At 44.5% G+C, this 21,446-nt stretch overlaps 1 protein-coding gene across 1 annotated transcript in view; it reads right to left on the minus strand.

Annotated features, from left to right (window-relative positions):
* The window catches only part of PRKCG (protein kinase C gamma), a 948,319-nt gene that overhangs the window by 217,781 nt on the left and 709,092 nt on the right, over window positions 1–21,446 (minus strand). The window contains exons 10-11 of the mRNA XM_063942766.1: window positions 8,724–8,855; window positions 328–501 (exon numbers count right to left, since the gene is read on the minus strand). Of these exons, the coding sequence (XP_063798836.1) occupies window positions 328–501; window positions 8,724–8,855 (306 nt within the window). The remainder of the gene's footprint in view (window positions 1–327; window positions 502–8,723; window positions 8,856–21,446) is intronic.

Here is a 21,446-nt window from a genome sequence, read left to right on the forward strand (position 1 = left end):
CGTGTCCAAGCGTTTGCAGGGCGGGTGTCTGACTTCAATTCCGGGACCCAAAAGACTTAAGTGATCGCAGCGGCTGAGTAAGTCCAGAGCTACTCAGAAACTGCAAAAACCTTTTTTAGTGCCGTCGGCTGCAAAAGCGTTCGCAGACTTGCAAAGCGAAAATACACTCCCCCATAGGCGGCGACTATCTGATCGCAGCACGGCAAAAAGTTGCCAGCGAGCGATCAACTCGGAATGACCCCCATAGCCCAATGGATGCTTTAACCCTTATACTGTATGTTTTTACTTGACATTTTTTAGAAATGGAATGCTATAAATGAAGCATACCACAGTCTGGAATGTAGAATGAAGCTGTGTAAGAAAGTGAGGTCGCTCAGATAATGCCAAGATGCGTTTCTCCACCATGGTGCACTCCACGTCATCATCCTGAATGATTACATCCTTCTTTAGAATTTTAATGGCATAGAGTTCATCAGATCCACGTCTCTCACCCAGCATGACCTAAAAGAATATAAATATAAGAAACAGAAGACAGTCTTCAAGTCATGAACGCATACTACCGTTTGCAGGAAAGGGCAGACTTGTTTAATGTCGTAAATAATAGTGGAGTAGACTTTTTTTGGCAAGACACTCAAAAGCTTGGCTAGTGCATGGAAGCCTGAATCATAACAGAAATTGATGACTAGTTAGGTGGCCTCGTGAACCCCATAGTTCCAATCTTTACAAAACATATCTAATCTGTATAAAAGAAACAAATGCATTGATTTTTGTTTGTTTTTTTAATAACTAGTCATAAATTAGTAACACATGTGAAAATATAATAAAGCCAGGGCCGACAGCTGATGCCACATTTCCAAAGCCTGTTGTCTTACAGATTCCTGTGGTTTTACACTGGCAAATTCTCAAACAGGGATTTATTTTACACATCCCAGTACTTGCTTAACCATTGGCTCAAAACTAAGGGATTTTACATTTTCTGCTCAGAAATCAATTTTAAATAGATCTACAGGAGGAAGTCAATGTAACGCTAAATACTGCATTTTAATTTCATGCTTCACTGATGGTGTCACGATCTTCCATATAAGAGGTGTCTGCTGCTGCAAATTTGAAATAAAATAATGTTCCCAACAGTTTCTCAGCAGTCACATACAGTTCCTCGGCAGTCACATACAGTTCCTCGGCAGTCACATACAGTTCCTCGGCAGTCACATACAGTTCCTCGGCAGTCACATACAGTTTCTTAGCAGTCACATACAGATCCTCAGTAGTCACATACAGATCCTCAGTAGTCACATACAGTTCCTCAACAGTCACATACAGTTCCTCAACAGTCACATACAGTTCCTCGGCAGTCACAAACAGTTCCTCGGCAGTCACATACAGTTCCTCGGCAGTCACATACAGTTTCTCGGCAGTCACATACAGTTTCTTAGCAGTCACATACAGATCCTCAGTAGTCACATACAGTTCCTCAACAGTCACATACAGTTCCTCGGCAGTCACATACAGTTCCTCAACAGTCACATACAGTTCCTCGGCAGTCACAAACAGTTCCTCGGCAGTCACATACAGTTCCTCGGCAGTCACATACAGTTTCTCGGCAGTCACATACAGTTTCTTAGCAGTCACATACAGATCCTCAGTAGTCACATACAGTTCCTCAACAGTCACATACAGTTCCTCGGCAGTCACATACAGTTCCTCGGCAGTCACATACAGTTTCTCGGCAGTCACATACAGTTTCTTAGCAGTCACATACAGATCCTCAGTAGTCACATACAGTTCCTCAACAGTCACATACAGTTCCTCGGCAGTCACAAACAGTTCCTCGGCAGTCACAAACAGTTCCTCGGCAGTCACATACAGTTCCTCGGCAGTCACATACAGTTTCTTGGCAGTCACATACAGTTTCTTAGCAGTCACATACAGATCCTCAGTAGTCACATACAGTTCCTCAACAGTCACATACAGTTCCTCGGCAGTCACATACAGTTCCTTAGTAGTCACACACAGTTCCTCAGCAGTCACATACAGTTCCTTAGTAGTCACACACAGTTCCTCAGCAGTCACATACAGTTCCTCAGCAGTCACATACAGTCAGGACCAGATTAACAGGGAGGGAAAAGGGAGGTCGTCCCGAGGACTCCACATAAAGAGGGCCCTCATACCCAGCATTCACTACAGCTGCTTGCAGAGGCAACTAGGACAATGGCGCGGAAGGTGGCCAGCGAAGGGCAGTAAAAGCAGGAGTATCTGTCGCTCTGCTGCAGCAGTGTGATCGCGGCTTTCGGAGACTCCTGTAAACTGCTGCCGGGCACGGATGGACGGACAGGGGGAAACAGCGTGGATCCAGCTGGTAGGGAGCCGCTGAGGTAGGGACTGCATATTATATATATATATATATATATATATATATATATATATATATATATATATATATATACTTGCTGTTCTAACCGTTCTTCGCACGGGAGTTTCTGATTTTCACGGTTGTAAATATAAATGAGTGTTAATAATTTGGTAAATATATAGAGATGTAAATTTGAGACGTGTTAATGTAAGTAAATATTAATCCATAGTTCTTGCCGTTACCCGAGGAGCACCCTTAGCAGATACGGTAAAGAATAACAGGTCCATTTTGGGAGTTTATTAAATTCTACATACTGGAGATGCCATCCAAATTTTAATCCGATTGTCTGTTTCGGCATTATCATTTATCCAACGCAAGCCACGCACCAGTAATGACGTCATTATGTCAACACCCTTTTCATACCCTTAGGGGAGGTTTATTAAAATTCCATTTACATAGTTTTCCTATTTCCCACCTGAGGAATACCTATGTTGAATTTCAGCTTACTAACCTATCGGAAGTAAGAGAATTAGTGATGAGTGATGAGTGAGTGAGTGATGAGTGATGAGTGAGTGAGTGAGTGAGTGAGTGAGTGAGTGAGTGAGTGAGTGAGGGCTTTTGCATTTACTTATACAGTATATATTTATTTAATTAATTTTATTTTATTTTTTTACTCTTTTTAAAAAACTTTTCTGTTGGGTATGTCTAAAAACAAAAGGGAATTGCAACTAATCTGTGTCACTTACAATGACTTTATTTTTGTTTTTGCACATTATATAACTCAGCTGCCCATTCATATTCGGCTTACTTTGAGACTTCTTCCCCATTGCCCTCAATTCTTGTGAAATTATTAATAACCCTTCTGCCAAGTGAAAGGAGGGTATTAAAAAAAAACTGCACTTTTCGCTATTTTTTAGGGCGAATTAGGATTCGCCCTATTCAATAGCAGGGCCGTGACAAAGGGGTCTATGACCCTCATTCTTGTTCGCTCGCTAGCTGCTTTTAGCAGCAGTGCAAACGCTAAGCCGCCGCCCTCTGGGAATGTATCTTAGCTTAGCAGAAGTGTGACGAAAGGAGTGAAGCGCGGCTACTAAAAAAAATTGTGCAGTTTCAGAGTAGCTCCAGACCTACTCCTACCTTGCGATCACTTCAGACTATTTAGTTCCTGTTTTGACATCACAAACACGCCCTGCGTTCGGCCAGCCACTCCCCCGTTTCTCCAGCCACTCCTGCGTTTTTATCTGGCACGCCTGCGTTTTTTCACACACTACCCGAAAACGGCCAGTTACCACCCAGAAACACCCACTTCCTGTCAATCACTCAACGATCAGCAGTGCGACTGAAAAGCGTCGCTAGACCTTGTGTAAAACTGCATCGGCTTTTGTGAAAGTACGATGCGCGTGCGCATTGCGCCCCATATGCATGCGCAGAATTGCTGATTTTTAGCCTGATTGCTGCGCTGCGAACAACGGCAGCTAGCGATCAGCTCGGAATGACCCCTTATGTACTAAGCCTGGCAGGAGCTGGTGGTTGGTTGGTACTTTATTTATGTCTACTTTATCTTTCTCCAAGAGGAGATGTACTAAGTCTTGGAGAGTGATAAAGTAGATAGAGATAAATTACCAGCCAATCGGCTATTGTCATATTTCAAACACGGCCTGTAACATGGCAGTTAGGAGCTGATTGTCAGGTACTTTATCTGTCTCCACTTTCTCTCTCTCTGAGGCCTAGTGAATAGACCCCTAAGGAAGAGATGTATCAAACCTTCGAAAGAGAACAAGTGATGAAGTTGTCAATAGCAACCAATTAGTTACTATCATTTACAGCTTATAACATAATTAACAGAATCTGATTGGTTGCTATGGACAACTCCCCATCTGTATTCTTCAGTTTGATAAATCCCCCCAATAAAATGATTATAATACTATTTGGGTAAACAGAACATACTGCTCAGTTTTTAAAAATAGGCTGTTTTTGTACATGTCAACCAACAAAACTCTTGGCCTCATTACATAAATCATACACACCCTATAATTTAATATGGGCACATTTCAGAATTGTCCTTCTTACTGTATGATACAATAATGATGGTCAATTTCAAGATACTGTAACAATCATTTTAACAAAAGTGCCATAACCATGCTTATCTTTGCCCCATATTTGCTGGGACAGTCCTGTTTGGAGGTCTGTCCCGCTATCAGAAAGTTTATCCTGATTTGTGTGGGGTTGGTAGGTGATCCGGCTGTTATACAACTTGGAGATATAAAAAATGTCATCTGAAAAAAGAAGGTGAACTGTTGGTATTTCCACACCTACAGGTGGACATGCCCCAGTGAGCCACCGGTTCTCCATCATTCCCTTTTGGAATCCTCCGCTGTTGGGAAGATAAACAATTTCCATTGTTTATCTTCCTTCTCTTTCTTGTATCTCCTAAGATATATACCAGGTTCTAGGGGTGGTCTTCAGCATACTGGCGCCGGAATCCCGACAGCTTTTCTCTCTCTTGGGGGTCCACGACCTCCCTGGAGAAAGAATAGATAGCGTGGCGAGCGCAGAGAGCCTGCAAGGGGCTCATTTGCGCTCGCCCAGCTGTCGGTATGCCGGCGGTCGGGATTCCGGTGCCGGTATGCTGGCTGCCGGGAGCCTGACTGCCGGCATAACATACTACACCCGGTTTCAAATGTTCTAGATTTCTATAGTGTGTCTATAATCCCGCTGATAGTAAATTTAAGCCAGGAATGTGTTAAATAGACGCCAAATGTAGCAGGTGATAGCATAGATTGGCCTCTTTATGCAAGACTAACCTTGAATATGTAATACAATGTTGGCCATCAGTCTACAGCAGGATAGTCTGTAATTTAAAAAGTATTCAGAGCACTGCAGCAGTATTAATAATGGTAATGACACATTTTACTTTCAATTGAGTAAAATCTATTTAAATACAGGTTGAGTATCCCTTATCCAAAATGCTTGGGACCAGGAGTATTTTGGATATCGGATTATTCCGTATTTTGGAATAATTGCATACAATAATGAGATATCATGGTGATGGGACCCAGGTCTAAGCACAGAATGCATTTATGTTTCATATACACCTTATACACACAGCCTGAAGGTCATTTTAGCCAATATTTTTAATAACTTTGTGCATTAAACAAAGTGTGTATACATTCACACAATTCATTTATGTTTCATATACACCTTACACACAGCCTGGAGGTCATTTAATACAATACTTTTAATAACTTTGTGTATTAAACAAAGTTTGTGTACATTGAGCCATCAGAAAACAAAGGTTTCACTATCTCGCTCTCACTCAAAAAATTCCGTATTTTGGAATATTCCGTATTTTGGAATATTTGGATATGGGATACTCAACCTGTAAAACATAAGAAGTGGCTTGTGTAATTTGATGACTCTAAGAAAAGTCAAAATGAAGAGTTCCGGAGACATCTTGATAAGCAGTACACGATGTGACAGGCAAAAATGTCAGACTGTCTCACTACCACTTCATAATGGAATCACATAATAATGTTTTGTAGTATCCTGCAAGTGCATCAGTGAAATCCTGTTCTGAGCCATACTCCTATTTCTATGAAACCGCACAATGACCTGGCAGTGGCGAATACTGTTCATATAATTATAAGCATATAAACTGTTAATCTGCTAATGAGGCTGTTCAGGTGGGCAAAACAGCTCAGCTGTCAATCATAGGTATTACATGGCATATACAGTGCATCCTGAGTGTATGCACAGTGCTCCACTTTTCCACATTTTGTTGTTACAGCCTTATTCCAAAATGGAATAAATTAATTTTTTCCCCTCAAAAATCTACACACAATACCCATAATGACAACGTGAAAAAAGGTTTTTTTTTGAGATCTTTGCTAATTCCTTAATAATAAAAAACTAAGAAATCACATTTACATAAGTATTCATTGTCTTTCAGCGGCAGGAACTGGGAGACTGGTCAGGATAGAGGGAAAGATGAATGCAGCAATGTACAGAGATATCCTGCTCCAGAGCGCTCTTGACCTCAGACTGGGGTGACGGTTCATTTTTCAGCAAGACAACAACCCTAAGCACACAGCCAAGATATCAAAGGAGTGGCTTCAGGACAACTCTGTGAATGTCCTTGAGTGGCCCAGCCAGAGCCCAGACCTGAATCCGATTGAACATCTCTGGAGAGATCTGAAAATGGCTGTGCGCCAACGCTTCCCATCCAACCTGATGGAGCTTGAGAGGTGCTGCAAAGAGGAATGGGCGAAACTGCCCAAAGATAGGTGTGCCAAGCTTGTGGCATCATATTCAAAAAGACTTGAGGCTGTAATTGCTGCCAAAGGTACATCAACAAAGTATTGAGCAAAGGCTGTGATTTCTTACTTTTTTATTTTTAATAAATTTGCAAAAATCTCAAAAACACTTTTTTCACGTTGTCATTATGGGGTATTGCGTGTAGAATTTTGAGAGAAAAAATTAATGTATTCAATTTTGGAATAAGGCTGTAGCATAACAAAATGTGGAAAAAGTTAAGCGCTGTGAATACTTTCCGGATGCACTGTATACAGTATATCTAATACCCCATGACTTTTCCAAGATGCCATTTCTCGACAGGTACGAGCTCAAAATTTTAAGCTCCACTAATATTAAGTGCAAAATATGGTGGTCTTTGACCTTAATACTAGTGTTACCAGTGGAGTTTCTATAATGGGTGCAGGGTGTACAGTGCACTTGGACCCCTGGATCCAGGGGGGCCCACACTACACACGCATTTCTTCTCTGTACTTACCTTTCGGGAGTCCAGCGCCGGCAGCCGCGCCACTTCAAAATTGCTGGGAAAATGGCATGGCAGCCTTCTTACCATCTTTTTGGGTTAGCGCAGTAGGGAAATCACCAGGAAAATGGTCTCCATACTATTTCGAATAATAACTATGGAGTAGTACTGCGCTGAAAAATTGTATTTGGCTGCTCCTATTGAAAAGATAATAGTAATAAAAATAAATTATAGAGAGCGCTTGAATGACTGTGAATATATGGGGTGATAAGTGTAGGGTAAATGTGTATTGCAATACCTGTAAAAGAAAAAGGTTTATTAGGTAAAATGTTTAAGCTCCTTTGGGCATGTATATTGATAGCAGTCCGTGCGGGTAATGACAGCGGCGGGTCCCGGTAATTGCCGGTGGCTGGAGCCGCAAAGGTAGTAACTGAGTCCAGTACTGACTGTCTGTCCCTAGCTAACTAACCTTTGTTGGTGGGTCTTGTCCTCTCCGGCCGGCTGGTTCCCTTGGTGTTTTGCTGACAAGTGCTTCTCCGTGCGCTGCTCGGAAAACTGCAGCGCTGCGGCGCTGATGTTAAAAGTCACTTTCCTCTGTCTCCACAACGAACACAGCTAGCAAGGCTGCCAACGCGTTTCGGGCTATTTCCAGCCCTTTGTCATTACCCGCATGGACTGCTATCAATATACATGCCCAAAGGAGCTTAAACATTTTACCTAATAAACCTTTTTCTTTTACAGGTATTGCAATACACATTTACCCTACACTTATCACCCCATATATTCACAGTCATTCAAGCGTTCTCTATAATTTATTTTTATTACTCCACACCATTTCCCCAGAGACCTGCGCATGTGCAGTAGACTCTGGCACAGCGCCAGAGTCTACAAACGTGAATACATTTGCCCAATCTATGGCCTCTACTCAAGTTACATGCCTGTTCCTTCTGACCAACATCCCGCAGTAGATCAATATGACCAAGGATTAGGTTCCCATGTTATTAGCCTTAGGGGCCCATTTATCAACAAGTTTTGGCTACTTAAAACTCGTTGCATATGATAAAAGGTGCTCCAGCCAATCAGTTCCCAAATGTCTTTTTTATATGCAACATGTTTTAAAAGGCTAAAGCTGATTGGCAAATGGACCCTTTAGTCCTCTAGTTGACAATTTAAAGAGATAGTAGAGTTATTTTAGAGTGTCATGCCTATTTGCAGCTTACTCGCAAAGTGTGGACTGGAAAAGTTTTCCAGTAGAAATCCAGCTTAACACTTATCAGACCTACTGTAGACATGTAAAAATCAGCCATGTTGCTCTCTGGTCATGTGACCACTTTTCACATCACTGGAACAAACTCCAAGTTATCCTGTTTAATGCTCCTGTTAGTTGTTGGAAGATTTGTACATAGACAATTTGTTTGCTGATTTGTTCTCCACCATGTAGGAAGTATCTATAAATTGTGTATCATGTACTTACCTCCACAAACCCCACATTGTATAGTAAAGTCCTATGCGCGCTGTTTTGCGCTACATTGTGACTGCAGTAAATTATTGCTTTACCTAGAAGCAGACACTACTACCACCTACTGATGAGTGACTCACCTTTCCAAAACTTCCTTTCCCAAGAACCATGAGGAAGTTGAAATCAGAGATGTGAAAACGACTGGTACCGAAAAAGCTGACGCGTTTGGAATCTGTGGGGCTTGGGCTGGAAACTGGGCCTCTTCTCACTTTCTGTATAATACACATAAAGAGAAAGAATGAGTCACTGTTATAGAAACTTATATGTCTGCTGCTATGTGCTGTAAGGTACAGCATGATGAGGCCAGCACTGTATAACCATGTATGCTTCTGGTATCTGGCAGCAGTATTGTGGGCAAACAATCAGCAATCTGCCAGAGTCTATATCCTTCTTCTGTAACCTTTACGTACCAGCAAAGTGAGCGGAGCAAATGCCGATTTGTGAGGGTAAACATCTACCTATGCTGGAATGCACCGTATTACAGGGATTCACATGGAATTGTGAGCCAAGACTTAAGGCCCATACACACTTGCCGATAAAATGAGCGACGTCGCTCATTTTCCCCCTCCCTGAGCGACATTGTTCATTTTAAATCGGCAAGTGTGTATGCCGTCAGCGATGACCGATGCGCAGCCCCGCGGTTCGGCAACGATCGTCGCTGTCGGTAGGGCATGCATGCAGGATCTGGACTGTCGTCCACGACCTGCATGCAAGGCTGGCGGAGGCGTGACGTCACTGAGCGATATGAGGGGTCATATCGCTCAGTGTGTACAGCCGGCCGCCGACCGGCCGGCCCGGGAGGGGGAATCATTAGACGACGTCGCTCACAGAGCGACATCGTCTAATGTGTACGGACCTTTAGTTTTAATGTATACTATCTAAATGGTATAGAATGGATTTGGTACTTTCTGTTGAATTACTGTGAAAGAGTGCAATTCTAAATACACTACAACTAACTTAATAAAAACCTTAAACCATACCCCCCCCAATATCACCCAAATTACGCACTTTGCCTCTGGGAAATGTGAGTACAGTTGGGTGGCATTTGGTGGATTGGTGGCAGTTTCTACAGTAATTTTGTAATTTTAAATGTTGAAACACATAAAAGTGATACATGTTGCAGACGGTAATTATGTCCCACACTCATGAATAATATAAATATGGCTAAACTGCACAGTATTTTAGGAGAACTGTAAAGCTTATGTGAATAACTGAGACAGTCGTCAAGCATTAGCTGGTTGGATGTTGAGGTAACCTTTTACACCTCTGCACATTTCCAGCTGTATCAGCAAAGACTGAAGGTGGGTACACATTGATAGATATATCTGCCAATCAATTGATCGGTAGATATATCTATGGACGGATCGGACAGTGTGTTGAGCATACGCACTGCCCGATCTGTCGGGGAATGACGTCATGAACTGGGCGGGCGTTTACACACGCCTGCCCAGTTCAGATGTCAGTCACCGCCGGCTGCCGCAGCATGTGTACGGGCGGTCGGCCTACTGCCCGTACACACACAGCAACACGCCAATATATCCGCAGATATATTGGCCGTCGGCTGTGCTGTGGGGCCAACGCGCTATGTCTGTGAATGACGGAGTTCACAGACATATCGCCCGTACACACTGGCTGACGGACCCACGATATATCGGCCGTTAAAGAGAATGGCCGATATATCGGCCAGTGTGTACCCACCTTTAGATACAGGAATTGTGAAGGTGGCTGCACCTTGTAGTGCACTGTGTTGTGAGCCTGCACTTTCTGCTTTCATAAATTGCTAATTCATTTGCTAACTTTTACATAACATTTCTTGACTATAATTTGTGACTTGACTTAATTTGTTGTTATCTGTAACAGAGGGGTGTAGTAGGGTAAGCCGGCGGCCGGGTTCCCGCCGCCCAGCATACCAGCGCCGGAATCCCGACCGCCAGGATACCGACAGCTGGGCGAATGCAAATGAGACCATTGCGGGTTCGCTGCGCTCACCACGCAGCAGGTACGGTGGCGCGCTACGCGTGCCATGCTATCTATTCTCTCTCCAGGAGGGACGTGGACCCCCAAAAGGGAGAAAAGGTGTCGGTATGCCGGCTGTCGGGATTGCAGCGCCGGTATACTGTGCGCCAGGATCCCAACAGCCGGCAAAATGAAGACCACCCGTAACAGAGTGAGAGGTTTCCTTTACATTACAGCTCTAAAAGACGCCTTACAAACAACTGACAGTATGAATGTTGCTAGTGTGCTTTTATGTTTATGTAAAGTCATAACAATGTTACACATTAGACACATTTCCCAGTTAAACACTAGAGTATACAATGTAAAATTGACCAAGGACACTGCAAAGCAAAGTAACTTACCTTCAGTATACAAAGTTTCATTCTTTGTCAACACTTTCCAACCAGATGCTTGAACCAGAGTCTTTTGTCTTCTGTACGGATTCATGCACCCCATATGGTATCCGGACTATAGATCTACACTAAAAAGGTCTACCACTAATGGTAGACATGTAAAAGGTCAACATGATAATGTGGACACACATATGGTAGGCACAAGTTTGTTGTTTTTAAAAAAAAAATCCAACTGTTTCATACTTTACCATCCACATGGACTATGATTGGGAATAATAACCTTGCCCAAAGCATGACGAGCGAAGCGAGCTATGCAAGGTGACGCAGTACACTAATGGGACTTATTTGTGGCAGAAAAGTGACAGAACACGCCCAAAAAATTGTGTCTACCTTTTTTGTGTCTACCATTTCCATGTCGACCTTTTGAACCTCTTGACCTTTCCTACTGTCTACCTTTTCTATGCTGACTTTTGACCCCGTCAACCTTTTGACCCTGTCGACCTAATGCATGTCTACTATTAGTGGTAGACCTATTGACTGTAGACCTTTTCAGTGTAGACTTAATAATCCACACCCCCTCATATACTGGCCACAATAATTATCCCCATACTCCATTCACCTCCCCTATCATACTGCGTCTCAAGCAGATACTCATGGGGCAGAACTGCTGACACACAGCTGGATTGATAGAGTCTGACATCAGCTGTTGTATGTAATCTGTGTCTAAACTGCACTACCACATGGGGGGCAAGCGTGGCAATTCAGAGTGGAAAATGTATCAAACCGTCTAAAGAATAGACAAGTGGAGAAATTGGCCATAGCAACCAGTCAGCTTGTTCCTATCATTTTATTGAATGAACATAATACATGCTAGATAGACACTGAATAGATACTATGGACAACTTCTCCACTTGACCAATCTTTAGAAGGTTTGATATATCTCCCCCATACTCTTCTATACTGCACAGAGGGGGAGATTTATCAAAGCTTGGAGCGAAGGTGGGGAGAGATAAAGCACCAACCAATCAGCTTCTGTCATTTTGCAAATACTACCTGTAAAATTACAGGAGCTGATTGGTTGGTACTTTGGCAGTGATTTATCAAAGTTTGGAGAGAGATAAAGTACCATCCAATTAGCTCCTAACTGTAATGTTACATGCTGTGTTTGAAAATGACAGTTATGTGCTTTATCTCTCTCCAAGCGTTGATAAATCTCCCCTATAGTCTCTCCACCTAGGTATCTGTATGATTATCACAATTTTAAATGGATTCATTTGCAACATATTCAGAGAGCCCATCCACCCAAATCCATTCCGAGAGATCCAAATTTTCTGTCCTGCAACCAAAATTGATGACACATCTATACCATTTGGTAGTGATACATCAGGAACAATGTACAAATATGCAACAATTAATACACATGCCTGATGGAACATAACAATACACTGAGTTACTCATTAGCCTCTTGGTTTCCCTTCGGTGAAACCAATTGTTGAAGGCCACAGAGGAGCCATAATCTCAATTCACATTAGATTTGCAGACAAGGAAGCATAGCCTACCACAGTAAGCCTTAGTACTACATGCGTAGGAATTACTAAATGGTTATCATTGCTTGAGTGATTCTTTATCTGTTGCCTATACACAGTGGAGCATTGACGTATCTATAATGGCCGCAGGGTGTGCGGTGCACATGAGCCGCTAAGTCCAGGGGGACCCACACCCCACAACCTGCACTCATATAATTATGCTTACCTCTCCAGAGTACCACATCAGCCAGTACTGCAGCCAGAGGAAAATGGCGGGGTGGCCATTTCCCCTGAAATTTGTGCATGCACAGTAGAGAAGTTTCCAGGAACATGGTGCTGGCTCCATGTTTTCGGAGACCTGCACATGCACAGTAGACTCTGGTACAAAGGCCCTCATTACAAGTTTATCGCTAGCTGCCATTGTTCGCTGCGTAGCGATCATTGAAAAAAATGGCAAAACTACGCATGTGTACGGGTCGCAATGCGCACGCGCGGCATACGGGTACAAAGAGCATTGTTGTTTTGCACTGCTTTTAGCGACGATTCCATTCGCACAGCCGATCGCAAGGAGATTGACAGAAAGACGGCGTTTGTGGGTGTCAACTGCCCGTTTTCTGGGAGTGTCTGGAAAAACGCAGGCGTGTCCAGGCGTTTGCAGGGCGGGTATCTGACGTCAATTCCAGGACCTTCGTCGCAGCAATCATCACACAGAATAAGTAACTACAGGGCTGGTCTTGTTTTGCACAAAATGTTTTTGTACTGCCCGGCTGCACAGGCGTTCACACTCTTGCAAAGCGAAAATACACTCCCCGTGGGCGGCGACTATGCGTTTGCACGGCTGCTAAAAGTAGCTAGCGAGCAATCAACTCGGAATGAGGGCCAAAGGTAGAGTCTACTGCACTTCCAGAGCGGAGGTGGTTCACATGGAGCATGGACACTGGTCCATGCTGTGGACAAAGCATATTAATGCCTTTGGAAATAGCACTTTGGGGGATATTTAATAAACATAATTAGCTCAAAAAAAATAAAATAAGAGAGATAAATATCTATTTTCCAGTGGCAGTTGCAGCGCAGTCCATTATACAATGGAGGAGCCAAACCAACTGCCAAGTGAGTCCCAGCCGGCGAGGTTTGGCAGTATTGCGGTGGCAGTTGGTGTGGCTTCCCTATTTGAATTTTGGACTGCGCTGTAACTGCCACTGGAAATTAGATATTTATCTCTTATTTTTTTTTAGATAATTATGTTTATTAAATAATCCCCTTTGTGCCTTATGCTTCAGTGATGTCACAAGTTCCTACTTCCTAGTGACTTTATAGCTTGACCTCTCATAAAGAATACTTCTCCTGTGATTAAGTAATGGGGACACTGTGGGTTTCCATGAGTCACCCACGGAATTAACCCACAACTTGGCAACACGTGCCTTTTAATGAGTAGGTAACTCTGATATTGTTAAAAAAAAATGTTTTATGTAACAGATTAATGACTTGACCTTTTATTACAATGTGTGAACCTCAGGCTGTGCGTTTGCAGATTTAACTAGAGATGTACTGATTGCAGTACACTGAGCAGCAATTATAGGATTGCATAATAATGTATTGTGTATATATTTTATCTTCCCAGCGCTGTATCTGAAATCTGTTTCCAAGCTGCAGGCTGATCGTTGCCTTAGCAACAGAAGCTGACTTAAAGGGGGAAAGAACAACAACAACTGATAACTCAATTTGTCCATGGAGATTAAGGTGTCCGCCTTCTTACTACTGCTGCGCTATCGGGAAGAATTTCAAAGGCTTCATTTCTGAGACCCAGAAAAACAGAAAGAGCATGAGGGGGGAGATAAAGTTAACAAAGTCAATTAAATTGAGAGTTGAAAGAATTTGTATTTTGAAGTTTTACTGCTCTATATTGTAACAGTTTAGATAACATGTTATGTCCACCTTTCTGGCAGTCCCCTGGGTTGATTATATTAGCTTTTTGCAATGTATTTCATTTATTTTGCCAGGAAAGTAGCCCAAGTCCCACAATGGGGATGCGTTCAGCGTCCCGGCAGTTCAGATGCCAGTGGTGACCGACGCGGAATCCAGACAGCACTCAGGAGAACGGCACCAGATCACAGACCGCTAACATCCCGAAGGTGAGTATCAGGATTCAGGGTTAGGGCTAGGCCCGGGGAGAAAGGGGGATGTTAGGATTAGGCATTGGGGGATGTTAGGGTTAGGCACTAGGGAGTTAGTCAGCCATAGTGGCCAGCCCCGATGGTTAGCCATAGCTGCCACCCCCTGAGGGTTAGGATAGGGGACAGGGGAGGGTAAAAATCCTTCCCCCATCCCGTCGGGATATTCAGTATCGGAATGCCGCTGTCGGTCATATGATCGACGGCAACCTGACCTCCGGCATTTTATATCTATTCTCCACAATGAGGGTTCTGTTTTTTTTATATTGCTAATATTGGCAACTGCACAGAGGTCCTTAAAATGTTCCAGTCATAGAGGCTGAATAAACTAAAAGAATAAGCAAAGTCTAATTCAGGGGAAGTCAATAAGCCACCCTCCAGCTGCTGTGAGACTACACGTCGGAGCATATCCTGCCACAGTTTCACTATCAGGCCATGGTAAAATTCTGGCAAGACATGCATAGATGTGTAGCTCAACAGGAGCTGGAGGTCCGCTTATTCCCCCCCCCCCCGCGTCCCCCCCACACACACACACTACCATCACCACCCCACTCCGATCTAATTCCACTGTACAGCGAACTCACTGTGCTGCAGTATAGTAAAGCACTGTGTATAGCGAACCCACTGTGGAATGAATAAACCAATCAATATAACTGCTTAAAAAAAAATCCTGCCCGTCTCTATTGCAGGACATACATATGCACCACATTTCACTGATTAGCCGATTTGATCCACCAACCAAAAATGCAGATCACTGGCTCTCGATGATTGGTGATCCATTGGGGAATTGGGTAAATTTTACAGTAAAACTTTCCTTCCAATGTATGCAATATTTATCTTCTCATTAATATCCATGAGTGTTTCAAAGTTTTTATTTGATACCTGCAAAGAATATGGCGTTAGTACCGACCTGTACTCCTGTACTCCTATGCCCTGGCGGTTATAGTGGGGTCCCTGCTCGGTGACAGTGTCCATGCCAGCGTCGCAGTCCGTCTCCCTAGACTACGATCAGGAATGCGATTTAGTGGCGGGTCCAGCCTGGGGGACCCTCTTAACTCCTCCCTTCGTAGCAGCTACGTGAACCAGGAGACCGTCTGCAACTGTGTGCCTAAGCCGGAGCGTCTCTGCCGAAAGTACCCGGGAACTGAGCCGTGGGAGTATGCGATGACGCTTGGGAGGTGACAGGTCACCCTGACATAACAGCGCTGCGGCCCTTGAAGTCTTCTTAGCTTTTTCAGGGCTGCCCAGTGCAGCCCGCCTGTTAGGTGACCTGCTGCTAGCAGGCACCACTCGAAACTGAGCTCTCAGGGGCCTGGAGGCGGGGTTATAGAGGAGGCCCCAATGCATTCTGGGACAGTCAAAGCTTTGCCTGATGGTGCCTCTGGATCAAGATCCCACTCTACACCCCGTTGTTTTCCCTGTGGAACACAGTGTACCCCACTGCAGAAATGGCAAATTTATTATATACTGTATAAAGGTGACAGGCGCACTTTAGCATTTGGATTGGGACACATGTATTCTCTTGAAATACCGGAAGAGTCATGGCAGTTCTAGCCAGATGACTACGGACTGAATTGTTCAAAAAGAGTATAAAGGACAAGACTCAATGGGATTGTTTCAATTAGCTGCATGTCAGCTTACCCCAAGAGTAAGTACACACATATGTCACACTTACAGTAGCCCAAAGATTGCAGATTTCTGTTTGCAACCACATACGGCGCAAATTGGGTCATAATGGGGGAGTGCCATTGCTGGCCTTTTTACGTCATTACAATGGCACATTGTGGGTCTCATGGTTAACTGAATTAATCCCAATGCATGAAATATAATTAGGATGGTGGTCATTAGGTCGACAGGAGTTAGGTCGACATACATTGGATCGACCACATTTGGTTGACATGCATTAGGTTGACATGATCACTAGGTCGACATGGTCAGTGGGGGTCATTCCGAGTTGTTCGCTCATTGCCGATTTTCGCTATGCTGCAAATTGTTGCAAAATGCGCATGCGCAGGGCACGCAGGGCGCATGTGCTTAGTTATTTAACTAAAAACTTAGCAGAATTGCTTAGGCTTCTGTGGCGCTTTTCAGTTGCACTGCCGATCGGTGTGTGATTGACAAGAAAGGGGCGTTTCTGGGTGGTAACTGAGCGTTTTCCCGGCGTTTGCAAAAAAACGCAGGCGTGTCAGGGAAAAACACAGGAGTGTCTGGAGAAACGGGGGAGTGGCTGGCCGAATGCAGGGCGTGTTTGTGACGTCAAACCAGGAACTAAACGGACCGAGCTGATCGCATTCTGTGAGTAGGTCTGGAGCTACTCAGAAACTGCAAAGAATTATTTATTAGCAGTTCTGCTAATCTTTCGTTCGCTATTCTGCTAAGCTAAGGTACACTCCCAGAGGGCGGCGGCCTAGCGTATGCAATGCTGCTAAAAGCAGCTAGCGAGCGAACAACTCGGAATGAGGGCCATTAGGTCAACATGGAAAAAGGTCGACATGAGTTTTTCATAATTTTTTTTCATTTTTTGACCTTTTTCATACTTAACAATCCACATGGACTACAATTGGGAACGGTAACCTTTGCCGAGCGCAGCAGTAGCGGAGCGAGGCACAGTGCCCGAAGCATGGCGAGGGAAGCAAGCCATGCGAGGGATCAGGGTGCACTAATTGGGGTTCCCCATCACTTTTCTAAGAAAACTACACCAAAAAAAATCTCATGTCGAAAATTTTTCCATGTCGACCTAGCACATGTCGACCTAACACATGTCGACCAAACGTGGTCAACCTAACTCATGTTGACCTAATGATTATAACATAACTAACACATTTTCTAAATTAAGCTGGCATGAAGAATGGAAGACAACTCATGTCCAGCGTACCGAGGCAAGGTGATGTGGATCTTTATGGTACCAAAGAGCAATGCATCATCAACTCTGATTCTATTTTATAATGAAAAATAAAACATAAAAGTTTTTTTTTTGAGCCTTGATGCCACAAAGACATTTGATATGGTATCTTGGTCTTACCTTTATGAAATTCTAGTATACTGTAAATGGGTATTTGGACCAAGTTTTCAAGCTCTAATCAATTTTTTTTACATTCATCGCACCACTTCACTATTAGTTAATGGGACTGTAGTAGAGGGTCTCATGATGTCTAGGGGAACAAGACAGAGTTGTCCCCTATCAGCTTTGCTCTTTAATTTGGCTCTGGATTCTATGCTTAGAGTCTGACAAAATTGGTCACCATTTCAGGGTGTAACTATTGAGAAGGAGGTAGTGAAGATATCGGCATTTGCAGACAATGTTCTTCTAGTTGTGTCAGACCCCAGGAGGACCCATAAACCGTTTATGGTGCAAATTTGGATCGTTTTCTAGTTTTGAGGTTAACTTTGAAAAATCTACTGCACTCTACTTGATACAGTGCTATGCTTGTCCGGCATGGTTTAGGGAGACTCCCATTGGATGGGGAACTAAATCTATTATGTACTTAGCGGTTTCCAAAAATGGAAGCAATCTATATGCTCTCAATTTGCCACTATTATGAATAGTATTAGGGAGGATGCAGAGAAATGGCGGAAGCTTAACCTTTAGTATTATGTGATGCAAACTTGGTAAAGATGATCTTATTCCCAAGAATCCTTTATCCGCTCCAGTCTCTTCCTGTGACCCTATGGAGATTGAGAGGGTAATACACACTTTTATTTGGAATGGAAAGAGGGCTAGGATTGGCCTTGTCAAGCTTCAACAAAATTGATCCTATGGTGATATTAGTTAACCAAATGTTAGCGCTTACAGCCATTCTGCCCATATTCACTATCTAAGAGATTAGCTTCCTAACAAAAAATAGGATTTTAATACCTACCGGTAAATCCTTTTCTCTTAGTCCGTAGAAGATGCTGGGGACTCCAAAAGGACCATGGGGTATAGACGGGATCCGCAGGAGACATGGGCACACTATAAGACTTTGAATGGGTGTGAACTGGCTCCTCCCTCTATGCCCCTCCTCCAGACCTCAGTAATAGAACTGTGCCCAGGGAGATGGACATTTTGAGGAAAGAATTTATTGTTTAACACGGTGAGCGTCATACCAGCTCACACCTCAACATGCCGCAGAACGGCATTCAATAGAACACCAGCCGACGGCATGAAAAAATATACAGCAATACGCTGACTGAACTTGTAACACAACCTGTGTGTAAACACGACCAATAATAGCATACCACATGCCATGGCATGAATAACGTCAGCAACAGACTGACTGAAGGAAACACAACATGTGTAACCATAACCAATAACTGCAGATACAGTACGCACTGGGACGGGCGCCCAGCATCCTCTACGGACTAAGAGAAAAGGATTTACCGGTAGGTATTAAAATCCCATTTTCTCATACGTCCTAGAGGATGCTGGGGACTCCAAAAGGACCATGGGGTCTATACCAAAGCTCTAGAATGGGTGGGAGAGTGCGGATGACTCTGCAGCCCCGATTGCCCAAACAAGAGGGCCTCAACAGCCAGGGTATCAAACTTGTAGAATATTTGCAAAATTGTTTGAACCCGACGAAGCAGCTGCACTGCAAGCCTATAAACTGAGACCCCTCGGGTAGCCACCCAGGATGAGCCCACCTTCTTGGTAGAATGGGCCTTCACCGATTTCGGTAATGGCAAACCAGCCGTAAAACAAGCAAGCTTAATTGTAATTCAGATCCAGCGTGCAATAGTCTGCTTGGAAGCAGGGAACCCCAATCTTGTTGGGAGCATATAGGATAACAGATCCTCCGTTTTCCTTATCTGAGCCAGTCTGGCAACACAAATTTTCAAAATTCCGACCACATCGAGATACTCCGATGTCACCCAGGCGTCAGTAGCCACTGGCACCACAATAGGTTGGTTCAAGTGAAAACGATGAAACCACTTTTGGCAGAAACTGTTGCTGAGTTCTCAACTCCGCTCTATGGGGGTCATTCCGAGTTGTTCGCTCGTTGACGATTTTCGCTATATTGCGATTAGTCGCTTACTGCGCATGCGCAAGGTTCGCAGAGCGCATGCGCTTAGTTATTTTACACAAAAGATAGGTATTTTACTCACGGCCTAACAAGGATTTTTCATCGTTCTGGTGATCGTAGTGTGATTGACAGGAAGTGGGTGTTTCTGGGCGGAAACTGGCCGTTTTATGGGTGCGTGCGAAAAAACGCTGGCGTTTCTGGGAAAAACGCGGGAGTGTCTGAAGATACGGGGGAGTGTCTGGGCGAACGCAGGGCGTGTTTGTGACGTCAAACCAGGAACGAAACTGACTGAACTGATCGCAATGTAGGAGTAAGTCTCGAGCTACTCAGAAACTGCTAAGAAATTTCTATTCGCAATTCTGCTAATCTTTCGTTCGCAATTCTGCTAAGCTAAGATACACTCCCAGACAGGGACGTGCAGTCAGGGGAGGCAGTGCCTCCCCTGTCATTAATGATTACTATAATGCTAAGAAGATACTTATGACACATGTCCTGTGTCATAAGTATCTGCTTTAGTCTTTATACTGTTTTAATAATTTTTTAATATTTTTTTTTTTCATTATAAAAACTGTTTTAAATGTGTAGCAGAGGCACCGCTCTCGGTGCCTCCCGCTGTCTATGTTAAAGGACCGGAAGCGGGCGGTGGAGCCAAGAATTGGGCAGTGAAAGCCCATTAAAGAAGACAGCAAAATCGGCACTTACCAGAAGTGCCTGTGTGACAGGGGCCCGTATGAAAGCACGCCCCTGTCACTAACAGTGATGTGATTGGGCAGATTCAGGAGGGGGGGGGGGGAGACACCCTCTGCCCACTACCCTCTGCCCTGCCTGTCCCCCAGTAACGCAGTCCGGGCAGACAGAGGGGAAGGAGGGTCCGCGATCCACACACCTCTGTTGGCTCCTCCGGCTTCCTGACACGCTGTGTTGCACTCACTGTACACGGGGTGCTGAGCGGAAAAACGCCAACTGGAAGAGGTTTGTTCAACATCCTTAGTTATCGATTGCTGGTGGGGGGGGGGGTTTGGTGTTGTTGGATTTACAGGGGGGGGGGGCTTCTGCTGGCAGGGAATTACCGGGGGGGGGGGGGGGGCGCGCTAATAAATAAATCCTAATTAAGGCATGGGCAATGTTTTACTGTGCTGAGGGCATTGTGCATCATTAGTGTGAGGGGCTGGTAGTAATACCTCTTGATGCTGCCCAGCCTGGGGAGGGGGAAGGGGGTGGGGTTGGGTTGCTGCTGCAGCTGCTGGCTGGGATTTGGGAGGACGGGGGGGCACTTTGTAATGGGCTGAGCACACCCATGCTGCATTCAAGGGACCCAAGGCTCATGGCTGTACTCAACACCGGGATCCCGACCAGCACAATCCCAACATATTCTCGCTCTGTAGGTGTCCACGAAACCATAGAGGGAGAATCAGTTACTGTGCTGAGCGCAGCGAGCCCGCAAGGAGCTGCGGTGCACTCGCCCCCCTGTCAGGATTGTGCCGGTCAGGATCCCAGTGTCGGTATTCCGACCGCCGGGATCCCATCCAGCGGGATCTCGTACTGATCCCGCCGGCAGAATGGGCTCTCCCTAGTATCACCCTCTCCCTGTCACCCTCTACTGTCACTCTCTCCCTGGCATCACCCTCTACTGTCACCCACTGCTGTCACTCTCTCCCTGCAATCACCCTCTGTCACCCACTGCTGTCACTCTCTCCCTGGCATCACCCTCTTCCTGTCACCTGCTGCTGTCACCATCTCCCTGGCATCACCCTC

Source organism: Pseudophryne corroboree, chromosome 10 (assembly GCF_028390025.1).
Source record: "Pseudophryne corroboree isolate aPseCor3 chromosome 10, aPseCor3.hap2, whole genome shotgun sequence".
In the NCBI taxonomy this organism is placed as follows: domain Eukaryota; kingdom Metazoa; phylum Chordata; class Amphibia; order Anura; family Myobatrachidae; genus Pseudophryne; species Pseudophryne corroboree.